This window comes from Aulonocara stuartgranti (genome assembly GCF_965226115.1).
Source record: "Aulonocara stuartgranti genome assembly, chromosome: 2".
NCBI lineage: Eukaryota > Metazoa > Chordata > Actinopteri > Cichliformes > Cichlidae > Aulonocara > Aulonocara stuartgranti.
The window spans coordinates 38,801,327-38,818,857 of record NC_138940.1 but is presented as its reverse complement, the minus strand read 5'-3'; the positions used below and the strand labels follow the sequence as shown (position 1 = coordinate 38,818,857).

The 17,531-nt window shown below is 41.6% G+C and overlaps 1 protein-coding gene across 7 annotated transcripts in view; it reads left to right on the top strand.

The window, feature by feature from the left end:
• Positions 1 to 17,531, top strand: part of atp8a1 (ATPase phospholipid transporting 8A1) — a 111,263-nt gene that overhangs the window by 61,994 nt on the left and 31,738 nt on the right. For all 7 annotated transcript variants that reach the window (XR_014271741.1, XM_082507589.1, XM_082507590.1 and 4 more), the window contains 8 exons: positions 213 to 282; positions 1,091 to 1,175; positions 3,463 to 3,602; positions 5,372 to 5,510; positions 8,173 to 8,237; positions 12,122 to 12,294; positions 13,242 to 13,425; positions 15,996 to 16,106. Coding sequence is in view for 6 of the 7 variants with exons in the window: in XM_082507589.1 (XP_082363715.1) it covers positions 213 to 282; positions 1,091 to 1,175; positions 3,463 to 3,602; positions 5,372 to 5,510; positions 8,173 to 8,237; positions 12,122 to 12,294; positions 13,242 to 13,425; positions 15,996 to 16,106 (967 nt within the window). In the remaining variant the exon portion in view is untranslated. The remainder of the gene's footprint in view (positions 1 to 212; positions 283 to 1,090; positions 1,176 to 3,462; positions 3,603 to 5,371; positions 5,511 to 8,172; positions 8,238 to 12,121; positions 12,295 to 13,241; positions 13,426 to 15,995; positions 16,107 to 17,531) is intronic.

The window sequence follows — 17,531 nt, the reverse complement described above, 5'->3', positions numbered from 1 at the left end:
TCAGTAGCATCATCATTAATTAACTAATTAATCCTAGTTAACCCCACTGTGGTCACATGGTTATCTTGTTACCCACTCTTTGTTTTCAGTAATCATGTGCTAGCTCAAACCATGCATTACTTTAGCATTGTGGTAACACACTGCTGTTATTTCTCTCCTTATTCCACCTCCTTCTGCCCTCTCACTCTCTCTTGGCTTTTTTTATCGCTTAGCGCAAGGAAGAGGATGTCAGTCATCATGCGCACCCCATCTGGGAAGATCCGCCTCTACTGCAAAGGAGCTGTGAGTGTCTGTCTCTCTCCATAGCAACGCGTGACAGGTCATCACCATCATCGCCGAAACGCTCTTCTCTCCTTATTGCCTCTCGCTCATGTCAGGAAATCTTTTCATTGGGTGACAGGATGAAGCAAGATCACCACATTTCACACATCTCTGCCAAATAACAAATAAACGTTATGGCCAGACTACATTTAATCCTCAGTAAGATTTAATCGGATCTACAATTTCCTGGATTGCAACAATTTTGTGCTGTGAATATAATACAAAAGTGAGAGCAGAAGTACAAATTGCACAGTATAACACAACATCAATATTTTATTTTTAAATGTTACATGGTTATTGCAGCACCCCTAATCTGTGGAGAAGGGACGAGATAGCGGAAGCGTTCTGGTGTCTGTTTGTAGTCAGCGCTCTATTGGCTATTTGGGTTTGAGTAGGTTTTGGTCACAAGGAAACTGGATTGTACTGAACCACCAGACGACAGAAAGCATTTGTTTTCATCCGATGATGATTCATCTTTTAACGAGCTTTTTTCCATTCATCTATAAACAATAACCCGTGGATGGAACTGGTTACTCTTAGTCCAGATATATGGCTGCACCAAAAGTCTTGAGTTCCCAGATCAGGCTTCTCCAAATGTATATCTCTTTTTTAATACAAATAGCTAGAGTTATCTGAGTAGGAACATGAAGTGCTTCTACATGGGCCGCATACAGCCTTAGACCCACATTTGCAAAGCAGCACAAGTCCAGGTGGTTCCTTTCTTTCCTCTCTGGGTGTCAGTAACCAGTGAGTGTTTGTTTCCCTTCAGGACACAGTGATCTATGACCGCCTGGCAGACAGCTCTAGGTACAAAGAGATCACATTGAAGCACCTGGAGCAGTTTGCCACTGAAGGTGAGTGGACTAACATCGCCCCCTGTCTGCCAACAATAATGTGTCTTTTCAGGATGCTGTACATCCCTGCGTCATCTCTGGACAGAAGTAAACAAACTTCCTCTTCCTGAGAGCCTTTCCTCTCATGCATTATTTAATGGAAATTTCCTTCTAGTGGGAATATTCTGCTGTAATTTTAACACAAGGCTGTTGACCTGAAGGAAACTGCACCACATACTCTGCTTCTTGTTCTACGATCATACTGCCCCCTTGTGAGACACCAGCAAAATGATGTCATTAGGAATATTTGATGTGTGCTAAATTTAGCATCCAGGACAGATTGTGAGGATCTTCAGGCCCAGTAATTCCCAGTCCAAGTGGAGATACTACAGATGAAAACCTACTTTATCTGCTGCTCGCTTTTGCCATTTTGATCCCATAACATCTTTCAGACTAGAATTCTTTAGTCAGTGTCTTGGACATTTGTCTCATTTAAAGTGCAAATTAATCCAAATGAGACAATACCTCAATCAAATATTTAGACATAAAACATGTCTTAATGTGGGTAACCAACTGTGGAAATGTCATTCTGCCATCTATTAGTTATTCTTATTAAATTCTAGTAAAAATATCTGGAACGTATCGAGTCACAACTCTCCCAAGCATCTGTTCTTTCCTGTACATTAAAGGTTTTTACAGAGTACTTTATTCATGCATCTGTGTAGGTTCTCAGTCAACCAGGTCAAGGTACTCTTAAGTGCTGGAAATGAAGGCAACTGGACTCCTTTGTGGTTCACAGAGATTTTCACCTCCCATTCTAGAGGCTTCTTCAGTTCTGTAAATTGCTGGAGAGTCATTTTACAGACCTGGTGGTGTTATGTGCTCGAAAGTGGTCGTGGGAGTCACTGAACCACCCTGTAATGTGAGTTGTTAAGAGTCACATGAGCCGAGCTGTGAATTTAGGTGTGGGTCATTACCCTCCTGTCAGAGGCCAAGGTCCTGAGACCCCGCCCCCTATCATGTGATTTGTTCAGGTCACATGGTTCAAGGTGTGAACAGGGATTTCATGAAGTGATAAAGGGAGCTGGTGCCAGTTGCCACCACCTTTGTTCAATGATAGTCGTTCATATTTGGTGTCGATGACCTCCTTTGCGCTTCTCCCAAACAGCCTGAAAGAGTGACCTTTCTCCTTTAGGATGCATACGTACAGCTGAGTGTCCTGTCGAGATGATTCTCCTAGATTGTGTTCCTCACTGAATTGCGCTTCATATTTGGTATTTGGGTCTTGTCAACCCAAGTGAACCTTTGTGACCTTAATAAATCACATGATGAAAAGGGCCCTTTTGCACAATGCCTTGATTCAGACTTTTGCTTACATGATCCTTTATGTCTCACGTGATTACAAGGTGGGTCAGTGACTCCAGGGGGCAATCCCACCAGTGGGGTCTCGCCATCAGTTTATAGAGCTGAAGAAGCTTCTTAAATTAGAGGTAAAACATCTTCATGGACCAAAAGGGTCTGTTCGCCTTCATTTCCAATTTTTAAGGCAGGGGTGTCAGACGTATAGCCGGCGAGCCGGAATTGGACTGTATTATCAAAAGTTTTATAGCTTCTCCTCCTGACATGGCCATTCATACTACAGTAAATAAGTAATAGATAAACATTTCAATAACAGAACATTTCAGAAAATAAAAACTGAAACGTTTTGTTGGAAATGCTCTTATTTTTTCGTATGCTAAGATAGCTGATCTGAATTTTGAATTTAATTGACTTTAATGACATTTTTAAACATAATTTTATTAAATGTAATACATAAAAATAACTGTTAATCAAAGTTTGTAACTGGGGAAGTTACCATGACGTTATCAGTTGATTCGAAAATTGACCGTACTAAGCTGAAGCGCTTTGTTCAACAAAGACAGCTGCTGCTTTTCTCAGCTCCTATTTAGCGTATGTCAGTAACCCTTTAGTACCTTTTATTTACCCCCCAAAATATGAAGAATGGACTTTAAGCAAATTTATACTCTGAATAGGTAAAGTAATACAGTAATGGTGTCTGAATAACCTGCAAGATTCAAATCTAAATCCGATGGTTATTTTGCTGGAGTTACCGTTCATGCTGCGTATTGTATTGATTAATATGGTCAGAAATATAGCTGACTTAAGTAGCAGTGTTTTCATTGGACTGGGTCTATCTGTGTAACATGTTTAACAGTGATTGCAGAGCACAAGCTTTGTTTTGTAATGTTAAACAGTCAGAACTGTGACATTTGACCCAAATGTTGCGATGCTGCTTTTAATCTTGTAGGCCTGCGCACTCTGTGCTTTGCGGTGGCAGACATCAGTGAATCGTCCTATCAGCAGTGGTTGGAGATCCACCACAGAGCCTGCACCTCCCTGCAGAACAGAGCCTTAAAACTGGAGGAGAGCTACGAACTGATAGAGAAGGTTTGTTAAGCGACATCCTGTTTGTGTGCACTGTCGGTTTTTCTGAAAGGGCTATTTTTTTATTGCAGAATCCAGTTTGACTGACAAGCAGCACAAAGCTTTTCATCTGGTTAAATGCGGCAATTTCTTAATGCGGAGGATTTTATAGGAACAAAACTTGTGAAAAGTCAGACTGGCCTTGAGCTGAAGTGTAACTAGTGGGGAAAATGAAATAACGTCTGGAAACCTGCAAAAGTTCAAACTCGTGTGTGTTTTTATACGTTTCACCAGCAGGTAGAGTTGGTTTTCTGTGAGGTGGGTCTGTGTGGAAGCGTTAGTCAAACACAGGAAGCCACAGAGTAAATCAGCCACTTGGCAGGTTCGTCATGGCTGCTCCTGGCTGCCCAAAACAAATGGGGGTAATCAATCATAAAAGCTTTCAGAGAGAAAAATTTAATGCGCGTTGCCAAATGAGCAGAGCGTGGCACTGCGGCCCAACCCCAATTCCCTTCCCTCGGTCCCACCCCTCTGTTTCTGCAGTTAGGGGAGGTAAGGTCTCCTGTTTCTTTTGGGATGAAGAGGTAGCCTTTGGAGGACTAGATGACCAAAGGGTGATTGTGATTGGGCCAGGGTTAGGGCCACCCACACTTAAAAATGCACACAGTAATGCCACAGGGGGGCACAGTGGAGTTATAGTGAAATGTTAAGGATGGAGGCATTCCTGCAGTGTGTCCGAAGTTTCTCCTTCTCATCATTTCTTAACTAAAATGCTGATTACATATTATGTGGGAAAATCTTCCTATTTGATCCTGATTGTTCTTTTAAAAAACAATTGTTTTGTATTGATACGCTGTTTTAGCTGTTTAATATCTAATTCTTCATTATTTTTCCCCATTTATTTCTCACTGGTCTATTGCAGGGGATACTTTTTATGATCCCTGACTAATCTAAGTACAAGTGTATTTATTGTTTACTGTTTGTCAGTGCAAAGTAAGCTGCTCTAGCTCCACTGTGGAAATTCAGAACTTTATTTCCCCTTTTTAACATATTAGAAGCAGTAGTGGTGAATTCATACGAGTCTTTGTCCCAGTGGAAACTTAAGCTACATATACTGGACAGACTCTACCAGCAACATACTGACTATGATCCCGTTTCTCCCTGATTCAACTGGTACTTGTATCATAATTTACAAAGAGTGCTTTTAACAGCAGCCATAGAAAGAAATGAAAGGCTTACGATGAAAAGGCAAAAGAAAGTTTGGCACATCCAGTCATGGTCTTTCCCAGGCATAGTTTTCCGGGCTGTGTGGTTCCCAGTGATTAGCGTGGACAGACCTACAGACGTCCAGGCAGTAAGGCTCAGGTCACAACTTAAAGAGCTTCCAGAGCCTTTCCTCTGCTGCTGGCTCCTGTCTCCCCTCTACCCCTGGCTCTTGTCAAACCTTTGGCCCTGTGATGTGCCCATACAAGCCCACAGCCAGCCACAGAGCAACACAGAGTTTCCTGGGGAAAAAACAGCAGCTGCATTTTGTGGGTGTGCTTGTGTGGCAGAGAGCGTGTCTATAGATGCAAACACAGATGCAGGGGCACAGTAACGGATCCAAAACCCCTTAAGTCCACCGCCGCGGTTTTTACTTGGTGATAAACAAGAGCGGCTGATGAGGGGAAAAACTCGACTGAGTGAGTGACACTATCCCGGCTCAGATGTTTGCCTGACACATGACGATTTAAAGGCCTTCCTGTGTTATGATCCTCACTAACTGACTTGTTTACTGACTTTCTTTGGTGCAGAACCTGCAGCTCCTGGGCGCCACCGCGATAGAGGATAAGCTCCAGGATAAAGTGCCGGAGACCATCGAGACTCTAATGAAGGCCGACATAAAGATCTGGATCCTGACTGGGGACAAACAGGAAACAGCCATCAATATTGGTAAGAAGCAGCATTTATGACCGGATGCTTTCCGAGCTTTATTTCTATGTGAATTCTGCTGTGTCGTGTGGTTTTATTGGTATAATTGTTAGTATTTTTACCAGAAATGGGGCACAACATAAAGGTCAGATATCAGTCACACCAAAGGAAGCCTACTTCAAGGCTGCCAAACTGCCAAAAAGCAGACTGATGCAGCTGACATTGCTAAGATTGAGTTCCCCTGTTATGCAAAAGCAACAATAGCTATTTTCCTTCTTGTTTGTGCTTCACGAAGCACTTTAACCTTATTTGTGTACGAGGTCTCATACCAAAAGGAAAGTCCCTGGCAAGCCTGATGTTTTTTTCTGTGCTAAAGTGCATGCCAGCCTCTTACAGGTACTCCAGTCATCCTTCACCCAGAAAGACAAACAGCTGACAAGCTGAATGTTTCTCTGTCACACATATCTAGTGAAAGCATGCGTCGCAGAATGCCAGATGATGTATGAGCACCCTGCACTGACATGAAATAAATAACACGCATATGTACACAAGCAGGCACGTCTCACGTATCTAGGTGCCCCAGAGGCAGATATTATCAGAAAGGTGAATGCCTAACGCTGGTTGTCCGTTTGGGTTTGTATTCTTCTTCGTTCTGCGCTAGACGTGGGCAAATCAAACAAATGGATCGACCTTGAATACAGTCAGCCAGGTAACACGGAGGTCAGAAAAAACAGATATCAAAAGTACCTCCGTTTGTGGCTGCTCCTGCTGCTCCTGCTGCTCACTGAATCAGCCCTTTGTACCCACTGTGCCCAGATGTGAGGCAGCAGAAGCCCATGCTCACTGGAAGTATTTTTACAGGTTTGCCTTTTGACTGGGTTGCTCTGTAAAAATTCTGCTTAATATTTACTTTATTTTTTTACTACTTTCCTCACTGAAAGATGATACCAGTTGGCAGAGTTTATGGTGCACCTTTAGCCAAATCAGACACCTGAATTCAGGCCAGGACATTATTTAACATTTGGAGGTGGCCGAAACCACCCAAGTGCCACTTTTGGCACATAATACTGGCATGCTCATTAAATGAAATCTTTGTTAATGCAATAATATTCTTATTTGTAAAGCATACAGGTGTGCTGATTTGAAGCTCTGAAGTGATTGTCCTAAATCTAGTGTGTCCCTAAACCTGAAGTATAATGACATACGATAAAGAAACGACTCTGATGCTTTTAGGCTGTCTGACAAAAGAGCAATGTTTGCTCTTAACACGCTCTCGCTGCTATGAGCTGCTAGCTGAGAGGAGTCTGTGTGCACGTAACTCTCAAGGCAGGTAAGAGCCAGAATTTACTAAAAGGAAAGAGCCAGCCGATCAGTTAGGGAAACAGTGTTCGCTTTGCTAACATTCAGTTAAGTGTGGCTGGAGGGTGCATTGTGTCCTTAAGCAGAGAGGGACCAAAACGTAAACACCATCCCTTATCTGAGCCCCTGAGCCCCCATTATGTTGACCTGTTCCTCTTCCTGTCATTTTACAATAATTTCAAGCCCCATTCTTCTTCTCAAAATCCCAGTCAGCATGTTACCCCCTTTGAGTGGCTTTCGCGGCTAAAGTTTGTATTTCTAATTGTTGCTCCCGAGGCGAAATTCCAGATTAGCCTGACACAAGTGTCATTGTTACACATTCCTCAAATCCTGTGGGAGCGGTGTTTGGTTCTGCCTGAGATGGGAAAGCCAGGAATTTAACTTTGGTGACATTAAAAAAAAGAGAGAGAAAAGTCAAACGAGCTAAAGGTAAACATATTAAACGGAAGGCAGTATTGACAAGGGGGAAGGGAGTGACCGAGAGAGGCTGCGTCCAGATGGGGAGACGTTTTGCACACATTGGCAAATCTTTGGACGTTTGCACCTTTGCACTTAACAATCTGCCAGACCCCAGCCCTGTTTGGTTTTGACTCTGGAGGTGAAATTTGCTCATTTCCTCTGTACGTACATATGTGTGTGCGTTTGTGCATATTGTGGGTGCACTATTCTTCGGCTATGTGTTTTGTGTTGTCTAAGTTTCACTCAGAGAATGCCACCCATATGTTCACAAAACAGAGGCTTTGTGGTAACCCCCTTAAAGAAACTAAAATCCCTTTCCAGACAGAAGCAAAGTGCAGAAGCCCACAAATATTTATGTGGTTATGGCCGCAGATGGCAGCCCTTTTCATACAGCCACAGCACTGAACTGAAGGCTTCAGTCTTGGTTCATGAAATATTTCTGTTTTCCCCAATGGGAGGCGCCCTCTACCACCTTGCTGGTGACCCCGAGCATCTGTCCCCGCCAAAAGCTGAGGGAAACGCTCCCTAGAGAGCCATGTTGGGTAACTCGGAGTTGTAACTGCCTATTAAAACAGGAAACTGACAAACTCTTGTAAACCAAACTCATTAGTCATGTGCTGAGACACTTGCTTTGAGCTGTAAAATTTTAATTGGATCCCTTTAAACGTTGTTTATTTGATTCTTCTGGGTTTTATATATTTAATATTTGCATGTGGATGCAGGTTTGGGATGAGCTAACTGGACTCTTTACATTTAAGGCAACTATAATTTTATGAGAGTAAAATTAATTAAAAGTTTTATGTATTTTATCTGCTCTATATTTTTGCAGTGCTTAAGATTTTTTTTTTGTTTTGTTTTTTTGCAGGACATTCCTGCAAATTGCTGACGAAGAACATGGGCATGATTGTGATCAATGAAGACACTTTGGATGTAAGTATACGAGATTTTGTTTATCCATAAATCAAACTTCTCTGGAACGGGGAATCAGAACACATAAAACTCACAGTTGTTTCACAAAATCCATGAGCACGGCTGTTCTAAAACGACTTCATTCAAAATGTAATTTAAAGCATGATTTCGTTTTTCCATTACTGTGTTAAAAATAATACTAATGTATTTGCCATTTGGCTCGTGACTCTAATTCCAGCATATCAGTATGAGTGTTGGATACATCTAGTAAAGCAGTGTTATTGTCAGAGATCAACATGAACTAAAAGCCTTTAAAGTATGTTTTTATGAAGTGAAATAACAAATATGGATCATTTGGGCTTCAGATTTATCAGAATATCGGACAGTAACCAACACTGATCAACAGTTCTTGTACGTGGAAAACAGTACAGAAGTTAAAGAACTTACTAAGATAAAAACATCTGTCCCTCATGACCTCACCCCGTCCCCATGAAAACCAGAAAATCTCCAAACTAAAATGATGAGGCTACAGGGAGTCTTCCTCATAAAGTCCTCACAACTTCCCAGATTCTGCATTTAACCTCTTTAAGACACCCAACAGAGAAGTCTGTCGACCCCACAGCAGGAGAGCCTTGTCTGTTGTTTCTAAGACTGAAAAGGGCAAGTCCCTGCACTTCCAACAGGAGAAAGCTGCCGAGCACAGGAGCCACAGATGGAGGAGAAACGTGCTGTGTTTAGCTTGTCGGACACAGAAGGGGGGGGGATGGCGAGAAGGAGGGAATGAAGGAGTGGAAAGCGGGGCGGGGGGCTGTTTGGGGGTGATGACGGACGGCCTTCACTCTGTCAGCCGGTCGTTAGGCGTGATAAATGAAGTTGAGGCAGAAAGTCGGGGTTGGTGCATTCATAAAGCTCACGAACCAGCACTTTGAAATGTCAGCTCCCATTCTGCTGTGCTTGAGCAGATGCTTACATAAGGCAGTTTGTTAAAAGTCTCTCCAACAACACTGAGGAGGAACAGTGAACAGAGGACCAGGCAGCAGAGCTGGTAGTTCTGAGTCCTTGAGGCATGTCTTGCTTCTTTGCAGTGTTTAGAAACAATTATCAAAGGAAGGACACAGTTTCTGACATTCCCTGTGTTAAATGTTACATGAAGTGAAATCCTTGCAGTAAAATGCTGTCTCTAAGTTAGGATTAGGTCATTCTGAAAAGCTTTGCCTTCTAGTCAGGGTGTTTAATCATTTTGAGAGCATAGCATTGGCATATTAATCTTATTCATCTTACAGCTACAGACGAATGAGGTTCATTATTTTCACGTTTATAAGACTAAAATAGGATTTCTAAACACTCTATCTTAACTGCTCATAGGTAGTTTCTCCAGTGACATATTGGTCAAAAGTATGTGTCCATATTCTTCTCACTAAGATGGAACATGCCCCGTTTGGATGCCTCCAAGTCTAAGAGAGACGATGATGATGTCCATACAAACGTCCAGATTCCACGTAATGAGTGTCTCATTCTTTTGGCTGTATCACTTAAGGCGTATATAAACAATGGAGCTCCACAGGCTCTTGTGGATTTCTGAATGGACGGTACATACACTTCCAAAAACCAAACACTAGCTTGTCACATAGGCCAAACTGGTCATTAGAGCCACAACAAAAGAGGCTTTAGGAGGAGACATGTAGCATTAGTGCAAAAATTCCTTAGTGGGGAATTGGGAGTTGGGGGGGTGAATGGCCGCCCTCCTTAAGGAAATGGTAAACTTTGCTTATCACGCTGGGGTGGATACATTGTACCCGAACAAAGCAAATTCTTTCACATACATGTTTCCAGCACACACATGCTCTCACACTGAGATGTCATCTGGAAAGTCAGAATGTGCAGTTGTAGTTGAATGTAGATATAACAACGTATGACTTTTCCGGCCTGCACGCACACACACACGCGCACGCACGCGCGCACGCACGCACGCACACGCACGCACACACGGACGCTCACACACACACGCGCTCACACACACACGCACACACACACACACACACGCACACACACACACACACGCACACACACACAAACACGCACACACGGATGCTCGCACACACACACACACACACACACACGCACACACACTCACACACACACACGCACACACACACACACACGCACACACGGACGCTCACACACACACGCACGCGCGCACACACACACACACACGCACACACGGACGCTCACACACACACACACACACACACACACACACACACACACACACTTGCCTACCCGCTGCTCATCTCGTGCTGTTTTACAGACCCCATCGGGGATGGCCAAGTCCTCGCAGCTGCTCTCTGCTTGTATCCTCGTGCTCAGTTTCTCTCTTCTGTTAATCCATCATCTCGCTCTCTGTGCGTGTCTCGCTCTCCTCCTCTCGCTTTGTGAAACGTAAAGCCACTTTCTCCAAATATTTCCTTTAAGCTGAGGTTTCAGAGTTTTGTTATGCCAAGCGAACATTGCGTGGTCCCCCTGCTACAATCTGACCGCTTTGACATATTTGACCTCCACACCAGCACCCACCCCGCCCTTTAACTGCCATAATTCTTTTTTAATGTTTTCAGCTTTTGGGGCATCAGGAAATTACATTGTCTCCGTGCAGTTTGTCTGCCTGGTTATTATTTGTCAGTCTTTTTATTTGTTTGCATGAATATAACCTCTTTCACTTGCACTTCAGTTGAATGCAACAACATAATAATTTAAACTGTTGGTTACTTGTGCAGTAAAAGTTCTACCAAGTGTGTTTAGCAGTATGCTGTCACACAGATAATGGTTACCCACAGAGAGTGGTTTTATTTGCTAATGACTTCACCATCTGTGGTGAGGATGATTTAATGAGTACTACAATGAAGATCTCACCACTCTGTCATCCAGTCCACATGCCCATAGACCACCACAGTTAATCCTCTTGTCAGTGTCATATTTATAGCTTTTCATCAACACCACAGATATATATACTGTAAAAGCAAACAGAATATAATCACAGAACTCATCTGTGTTATTACATCATAGCTAAGGCCTCAGTGTAATAAATAGGAGAATTATAATAAATATTCAAGATATCAAGAGCAGCTGCTCTGGAGCAGTCAGGGATTAGAAGCCAGAGTGGACAGATCTGTCTGTTTGAAAGTAATGCAAATGGAGAATAAAGTTATATTAGTTATATTAAAGTTGTATTACTTGTTGGTCGTATGTATGTATATAGATATATAGATATATATCAAGTGTATATATGACAATAAATGTTTATAATTAAAACGTTCTCAGTAGGAATCAGTTCAAACTGTGTGAGTGGCGAGAATCTAATATATGTAAACATTGTTACAGTTTGGGTTGAGATTTAGGCATTGATCATTCATGAAAGCTTTACAATAATATAAAGGTACTTTTTGGTGGAAATTAAGATGCTAAGATAATTTTTTGTCTTTAGAGATTCTTTAAACCAAATGTTGTCATTTCCAGTGAAGTGTGGACTTGTTTGTTAATTCTGTTTTTAAAGCTCATTATAGCGATTTTTCATTTTATTGTGCTTTTTTTAATCTATTCTTTTTCATTATTTCGCCATCACGTTCAAAAATTCTTTTTGTTTGTTTTATTTTATTCCCTTGTCTGTGAGAAAGTTACTCCAAAATTAAGATAAATGTCATGAAACCTCAGAGGAGTAATATGGGTAATTAAGCAAGTCATTAAATGTGTCAAAATCCTGATTGCCTTCTTTCTTCATTGAGGATCTGCTCTACAGACACCCTTAAAGTGTTATTATACCATTGTCTGGTAATTAATCAGAAACATCATGAGAAGCAAAACCCAAAAACAACATTAAAATATCAAATTCTTTGCTTTTTCCCCTCTTTTAGAGAACAAGAGAAACCCTCAGCCACCACTGTGGAATGCTGGGAGATTCCCTCTACAAGGAAAACGACTTTGCTCTCATTATTGATGGAAAGACTCTAAAATACGCTCTTACATTTGGAGTGCGCCAGTACTTCCTGGACCTCGCCTTGTCCTGTAAAGCTGTCATATGCTGCAGGTAAAATTTAAACCCGAAACAATAAAATAAGCTGGGAGCAAGCAAGACATTAAATGTCGTGTCTAAAAGAATCAGGCAGTAAATAACCCGAAAGCCCAAGCTGTTGTCTTGAAGTTTATTTTTCTATTAGAGCCAAATGTTAAAAATGACCCAAGTGAAATTTCAAACTATGTCCTAAATCTACATATTATTATTTCTCCACCATAAAGGTCATTTAGACTTTTTATGGCACCGTAATATAACATGAAGGTGCGCTGTTGACCTGCCCAGGCCACATAAGTGAGAGGAAGCACTTAAGTACTCAAGCAGCCATGACAGGATCTGGGGCCAGAACTCAGCACCATGTTTTCAGAACAACAGCGACCCTTTAGATGCCACGCTATTACTCCGTGCAGTACGTCAAATTTGTATTTATTTTTTTGCCCCCACCTCCACCTGCCTTTGCCTTGTGCACACTCTGTGGGCACTAAGATACACCGCGAGATGAATGAGGCCCCTTAAACCATGGAGAACATAAACATTAACAGTTTCACAGTTAAAGACAGACGTGCAGTTTACAACATCATCATCTCCAGAGAATTTCTTTACTGTATGCTACGCTGAGTTTGGTGCACAAAGAAGAAGCCACTGTTGGGGAGGCTAGAGGCTGGCAGTGAGGGCATAAAGCTAAGATTGAAGTCTTGAGGAAGAGGATGGGTTTTACTTAGTAAATGAAGAAGATGTTTATCTATTCTATAAAGCTGCTTTGCCACCTTTTCACACCCAGCCAGCAGCAGTTTGTATCTTACGGTTTATATTTGTTACTCTTTAAGAGATCCTGTCAAAAAGTAAACAAATTCTATGTAACTTTATATGAGCTGCTGTTTTACCCAGGTTATGTTTGTTCTTACTGTTATTATCCCAGATTTGGACTTAACTCACGTGTGTTATCAATCACTTCCTTTCAGAGTATCGCCTCTTCAGAAGTCAGAAGTGGTTGAGATGGTGAAAAAACAGGTGAAGGTGATCACGCTGGCCATCGGCGATGGTGCTAACGACGTAGGAATGATCCAAACAGCTCATGTCGGTGTGGGAATCTCAGGCAACGAGGGTCTGCAGGCGGCAAACTCCTCAGACTACTCGATTGCTCAGGTGAGGAGTCAGAGATTGAAAGCACAAATAAATAAAGTGGGAACTTTTACCTAGTATTGAAGTTTAAAGAAGATCTATTATGCTCACATTAACTAATAACATCTGCATTTGTACAAGTGCTTCCTGTGAGCTAAAGGCTCATGCTTCTTTAAAATTGTAAATCATCACCTTTGTGATGGGTTTGATGGCTTTTCAGTAACTTCACCTCAATAAAGGAATTTGAGAGTCAGAGAAATATTAAAATATTACCAGGATCCAATCTGTCAGTCTAGTAATAAAAGATCAGCGACTGCAAAAATGAAGATACCAGGTAGGTTATGATATTTAATTTGGCTCAAGCAAAGTGAAAATCATAATAATACACGACTCGATAAACACGTCAAAGTTGCAAATGCTTATCCATACAGTACTTTATCAGTAATACTGTTTTCCATGCCTTGTGACAGCCTTGTCGCTGTTTTCATGTATTACATGTTACTGATAGCTTGGTACATTGTTCTGAGGAACAATAGGTCACATATCTGAAAGGGCTTCAACTTATACAGTAAAGTAGCATCTCCTATAAAACAGGCTGTGGTGAAACCCAACTCCCAACTCAGCTACAGGGAACGCATCCTGGCAAACTGCTTCTTAAACCCATACTCATGTCCCAGCAACCAGTTTGTCTGAAACGCTGCATACATATGACACCCGTTGACACAAAATCCATGGCGTTTGTGAGTCTGTTACACAGCACACCACTTAGTTCATTGTGTTAGTACAGCCAAGAGGCTTGGGGGTATGAGGAACTAAGAGTTGACTAAGGCACAGTGCATTTTCTGTGCTTCAGTATGAAATTACTAATCAAGAGACTTGGGTTTGTCTGAAGTTCCCCATTTAGTCCGCATGACATGTAGAAAGTGTATGTTCTTCAAAGACAGGCGGCCTCTTGTAATCGATTTGTGTCAAATTAAATTACACCTCCAGACTTCCAGTGGTACTTTCCGCATCTTGGCGCAACGGTACATTAACTGCAATCTGCTGACTACAAACTGAAATCAATCAAGGGGAAGTATAACTTTCTACTCCTATACATGATTTAGATTAATGTCTGCGAGTGTCAGATGAGCATCTTGCTGCTATAGATTACTACACAGCTAGATTTGATACTTGAACAGTGTTATCTGTTAAAGTAAGTGGAGAGTAAAGAGCTTCAGGCCAAGGCATCTCTGCTGACTGTCTGTCATCAGCTTGGCTCTGTGTTAACTGATGTTTGATCCAGCCCTCCGAGGGGTCACGCAAACTGGGAGCTGCGACTGTTCTTTCATATCACAGAGGAGTTCTGTGTTGATGCTGAAAGACAAGACCCCAAAATAAATAAAGCTGTGTTCAAAATGTCAAGCTCTCACTACTCACAATACAACTGGGATATATAGCAAGCCATGTTTTAGTGCTATCCAAATGTAAAAGGAGTTTTATGTACTGCGCTAAAAGTATAACACAACTGCTCACAAAAGTGTGTAAAACCCACAATCATTACCCAAACATAAAGAATTTCAACTACTAAAAAATATGTATATTTATTATGTTTGTAAAAGCTAGTATATGCCCACGCTGACAGAAGAAAAGAGAAAAATAAGGGTTGATGTAATTTATGTCAGCCTCTTGCTAGCTATGTGTAATTCAACTTCTGTGCATATAAATGAGAAGATATTGCTGTGAAATAAAAAATTATACAATGGCTTCACAAGGTGTCAAAGTGCATTAAAATATATATATTTAAGCCTGTTGCCAGGTGATTGCTGGGCAACATGATGACATCATCTCATATAGATGAGTATAGCTAAGTGTAACGAGTCTGGCTCCCCGGCTCTTGATGGTCTTTGAGGAGTTCACAGACCAAAAACAAACACTGACAGAGATTTTGTGCGTTACAGGACAACATGCTGGGTGTCTTTTCTTTTATCATTAAAAAAAATCTGTCTGTAATTATTTTGTTAGCTGGTGTTGATGTATCACTTTTTAATTGTGCAACAGCAATAATGTAATTAATGAACCCATGAAAATGACCCGAGCACTGTCCGAAAGCGGCTTTTCCTTTTTGCCGATGGGCTCACTAATTTGGAGCAAAGAGGGAGAAGTGATTAAGTGAATGATTTTGGACACAAGCTACCCCTTCTAGATGGTAAGAAGGTGTGATGAAACACTTGTTCTGCTCCAGTGCTATCACACTCATCAGCCAAAATTGCAGTGTGATTGAAAGTTCACCACAGGCCTTAAATAGTGGTATAATTATGAAGCCATTTAACTATTATGTTAGGCCCTTGGAGACTAATACCCCCATATGAACCCCTCCAATTTCTTGCAGTCTTTGTCTACACACTTTGTGGAATGTGTTAGCGAGAGCTTTGGCCACAAGCTCTCATCAGAGGCTTTCTGCCTGGGAATGACAATCTTGAAGTTCTGTAACTCTTTTAGTGCTCCAGCCCTGATCTCTGATTACAAGGAGCCATTAGAGACAAACATTAGACACAGAGTTCTGCTATCCATTCATTTTGTCGTGTTCCTCCATTCATTTCCCTCCCACACAGTTCAAATACTTAAAGAATCTGCTGCTGGTTCACGGAGCCTGGAATTACAACCGCGTAGCCAAGTGCATCCTATACTGCTTCTACAAGAATATTGTCCTGTACATCATCGAGGTAAGACTCACACAGAAGCTCTCAGCACTGAAAGTCATGCAAAAAGCCAGATGTGAATGCACAGCTTTGAGATTCTTTTTTTCAAAGATGCAAATGGCACAACTACGTGAAGGCAAAGATTCCCTGTTAGAGTTTCCATGTTTGTATTTCTGTTGACTGGCCCCTCACAGTACCTGCCAGGTTGTGCAGCTGCTGGATGAAGGGTTTGAGTTTTGACATATCGGAGCAGAATATGCCCACGAGAAGGCTCGCAGACATACACACTCTATCATACGTGGTATAATCAACAGGAAGTCTGCCTTTAGTCCTTGCCAGTTGTTCAGTCCTCAGAATATTAATCTGCAGTTCATCTGAGTTAGTGAGAAGTCGAACCAGTTCACTAGTGACTCCACATATTTTATGTCCTAACATTTAGGTATTAATTGTTATGCGAATAACATTGGACATGCCAAGAAATAAAATGCAGATGATTAGTGGCCAATCATGTTATGCTCTAACTTGGGCTGTGATAATGGTGAAATGTTAGGATTAACTTTATTTTTCATGTATTTTATCAAATGGCTTTCTTGTGATGTTCCTACATATTTATATGCATTTTTTTTTTCCTTGGCAAGTTCAACTTCTTTCCTGAAATAATGCTTAATAACATTTTCCCATCACTGTGATTTTTACTGCACTGATGGGCCTTGTTGGGAAATGTTCACAGACACTCGAACACTCTCCCTGTTTATCAGTGGATAAGGATTAGATAGTTTCACGTGTCTCTGCCGGCATCGGTCAGTTGTTGTGTGGTGGGTTTGATGGCATCTGACAGATACCAGACCCAGTGCAGATTGCAGCCTCAGATCTATAACCAAGGGTGGCCAGACACGTGAAGTGCTTCCTATCATCGGCAGCTTTATCACTAGTAGTGCTCAGATGTTTTGATCAACAGGCCGTGCACTTGTGTGACAAAAGTAGCAAGTTTGGCTTCGCACCGTCCCAAAAATCCAGAAGTGGAAACTGCTGAGTGTTTGATCTTTGAGCTTTACCAGTCGCTTTGTGCCAAAGTGACCACGCAGCGTAAACGAAAACACGACATGAAACGATTTCCATGAAGTAGGTAACATCTGGGAGCAGAACAGGAGAAAAATACATTATTTGGCCACTTAAAAGACCACCTCTCTTTCCTTATGTTGCTTGACAAGATTTGAGAATACTGCTTTATTTGCTCACAAAATGTTGGCGTTTTGAGAGCGCTCCCTGCTGAAGCGTCAGGTTTTTAGAACCTCATAATCACATGACCTTTTATGGAAATATGACCACTTAAAAATTGCTTTTGTTGATCCTCTTTCTGTGACACTTGACCTCTGATCCCCCCTTTTTAAATCCTCATTTTAGTTTATGTGCCATGAAAAATCCGTCGTGTATTTAAAACATTCCAGC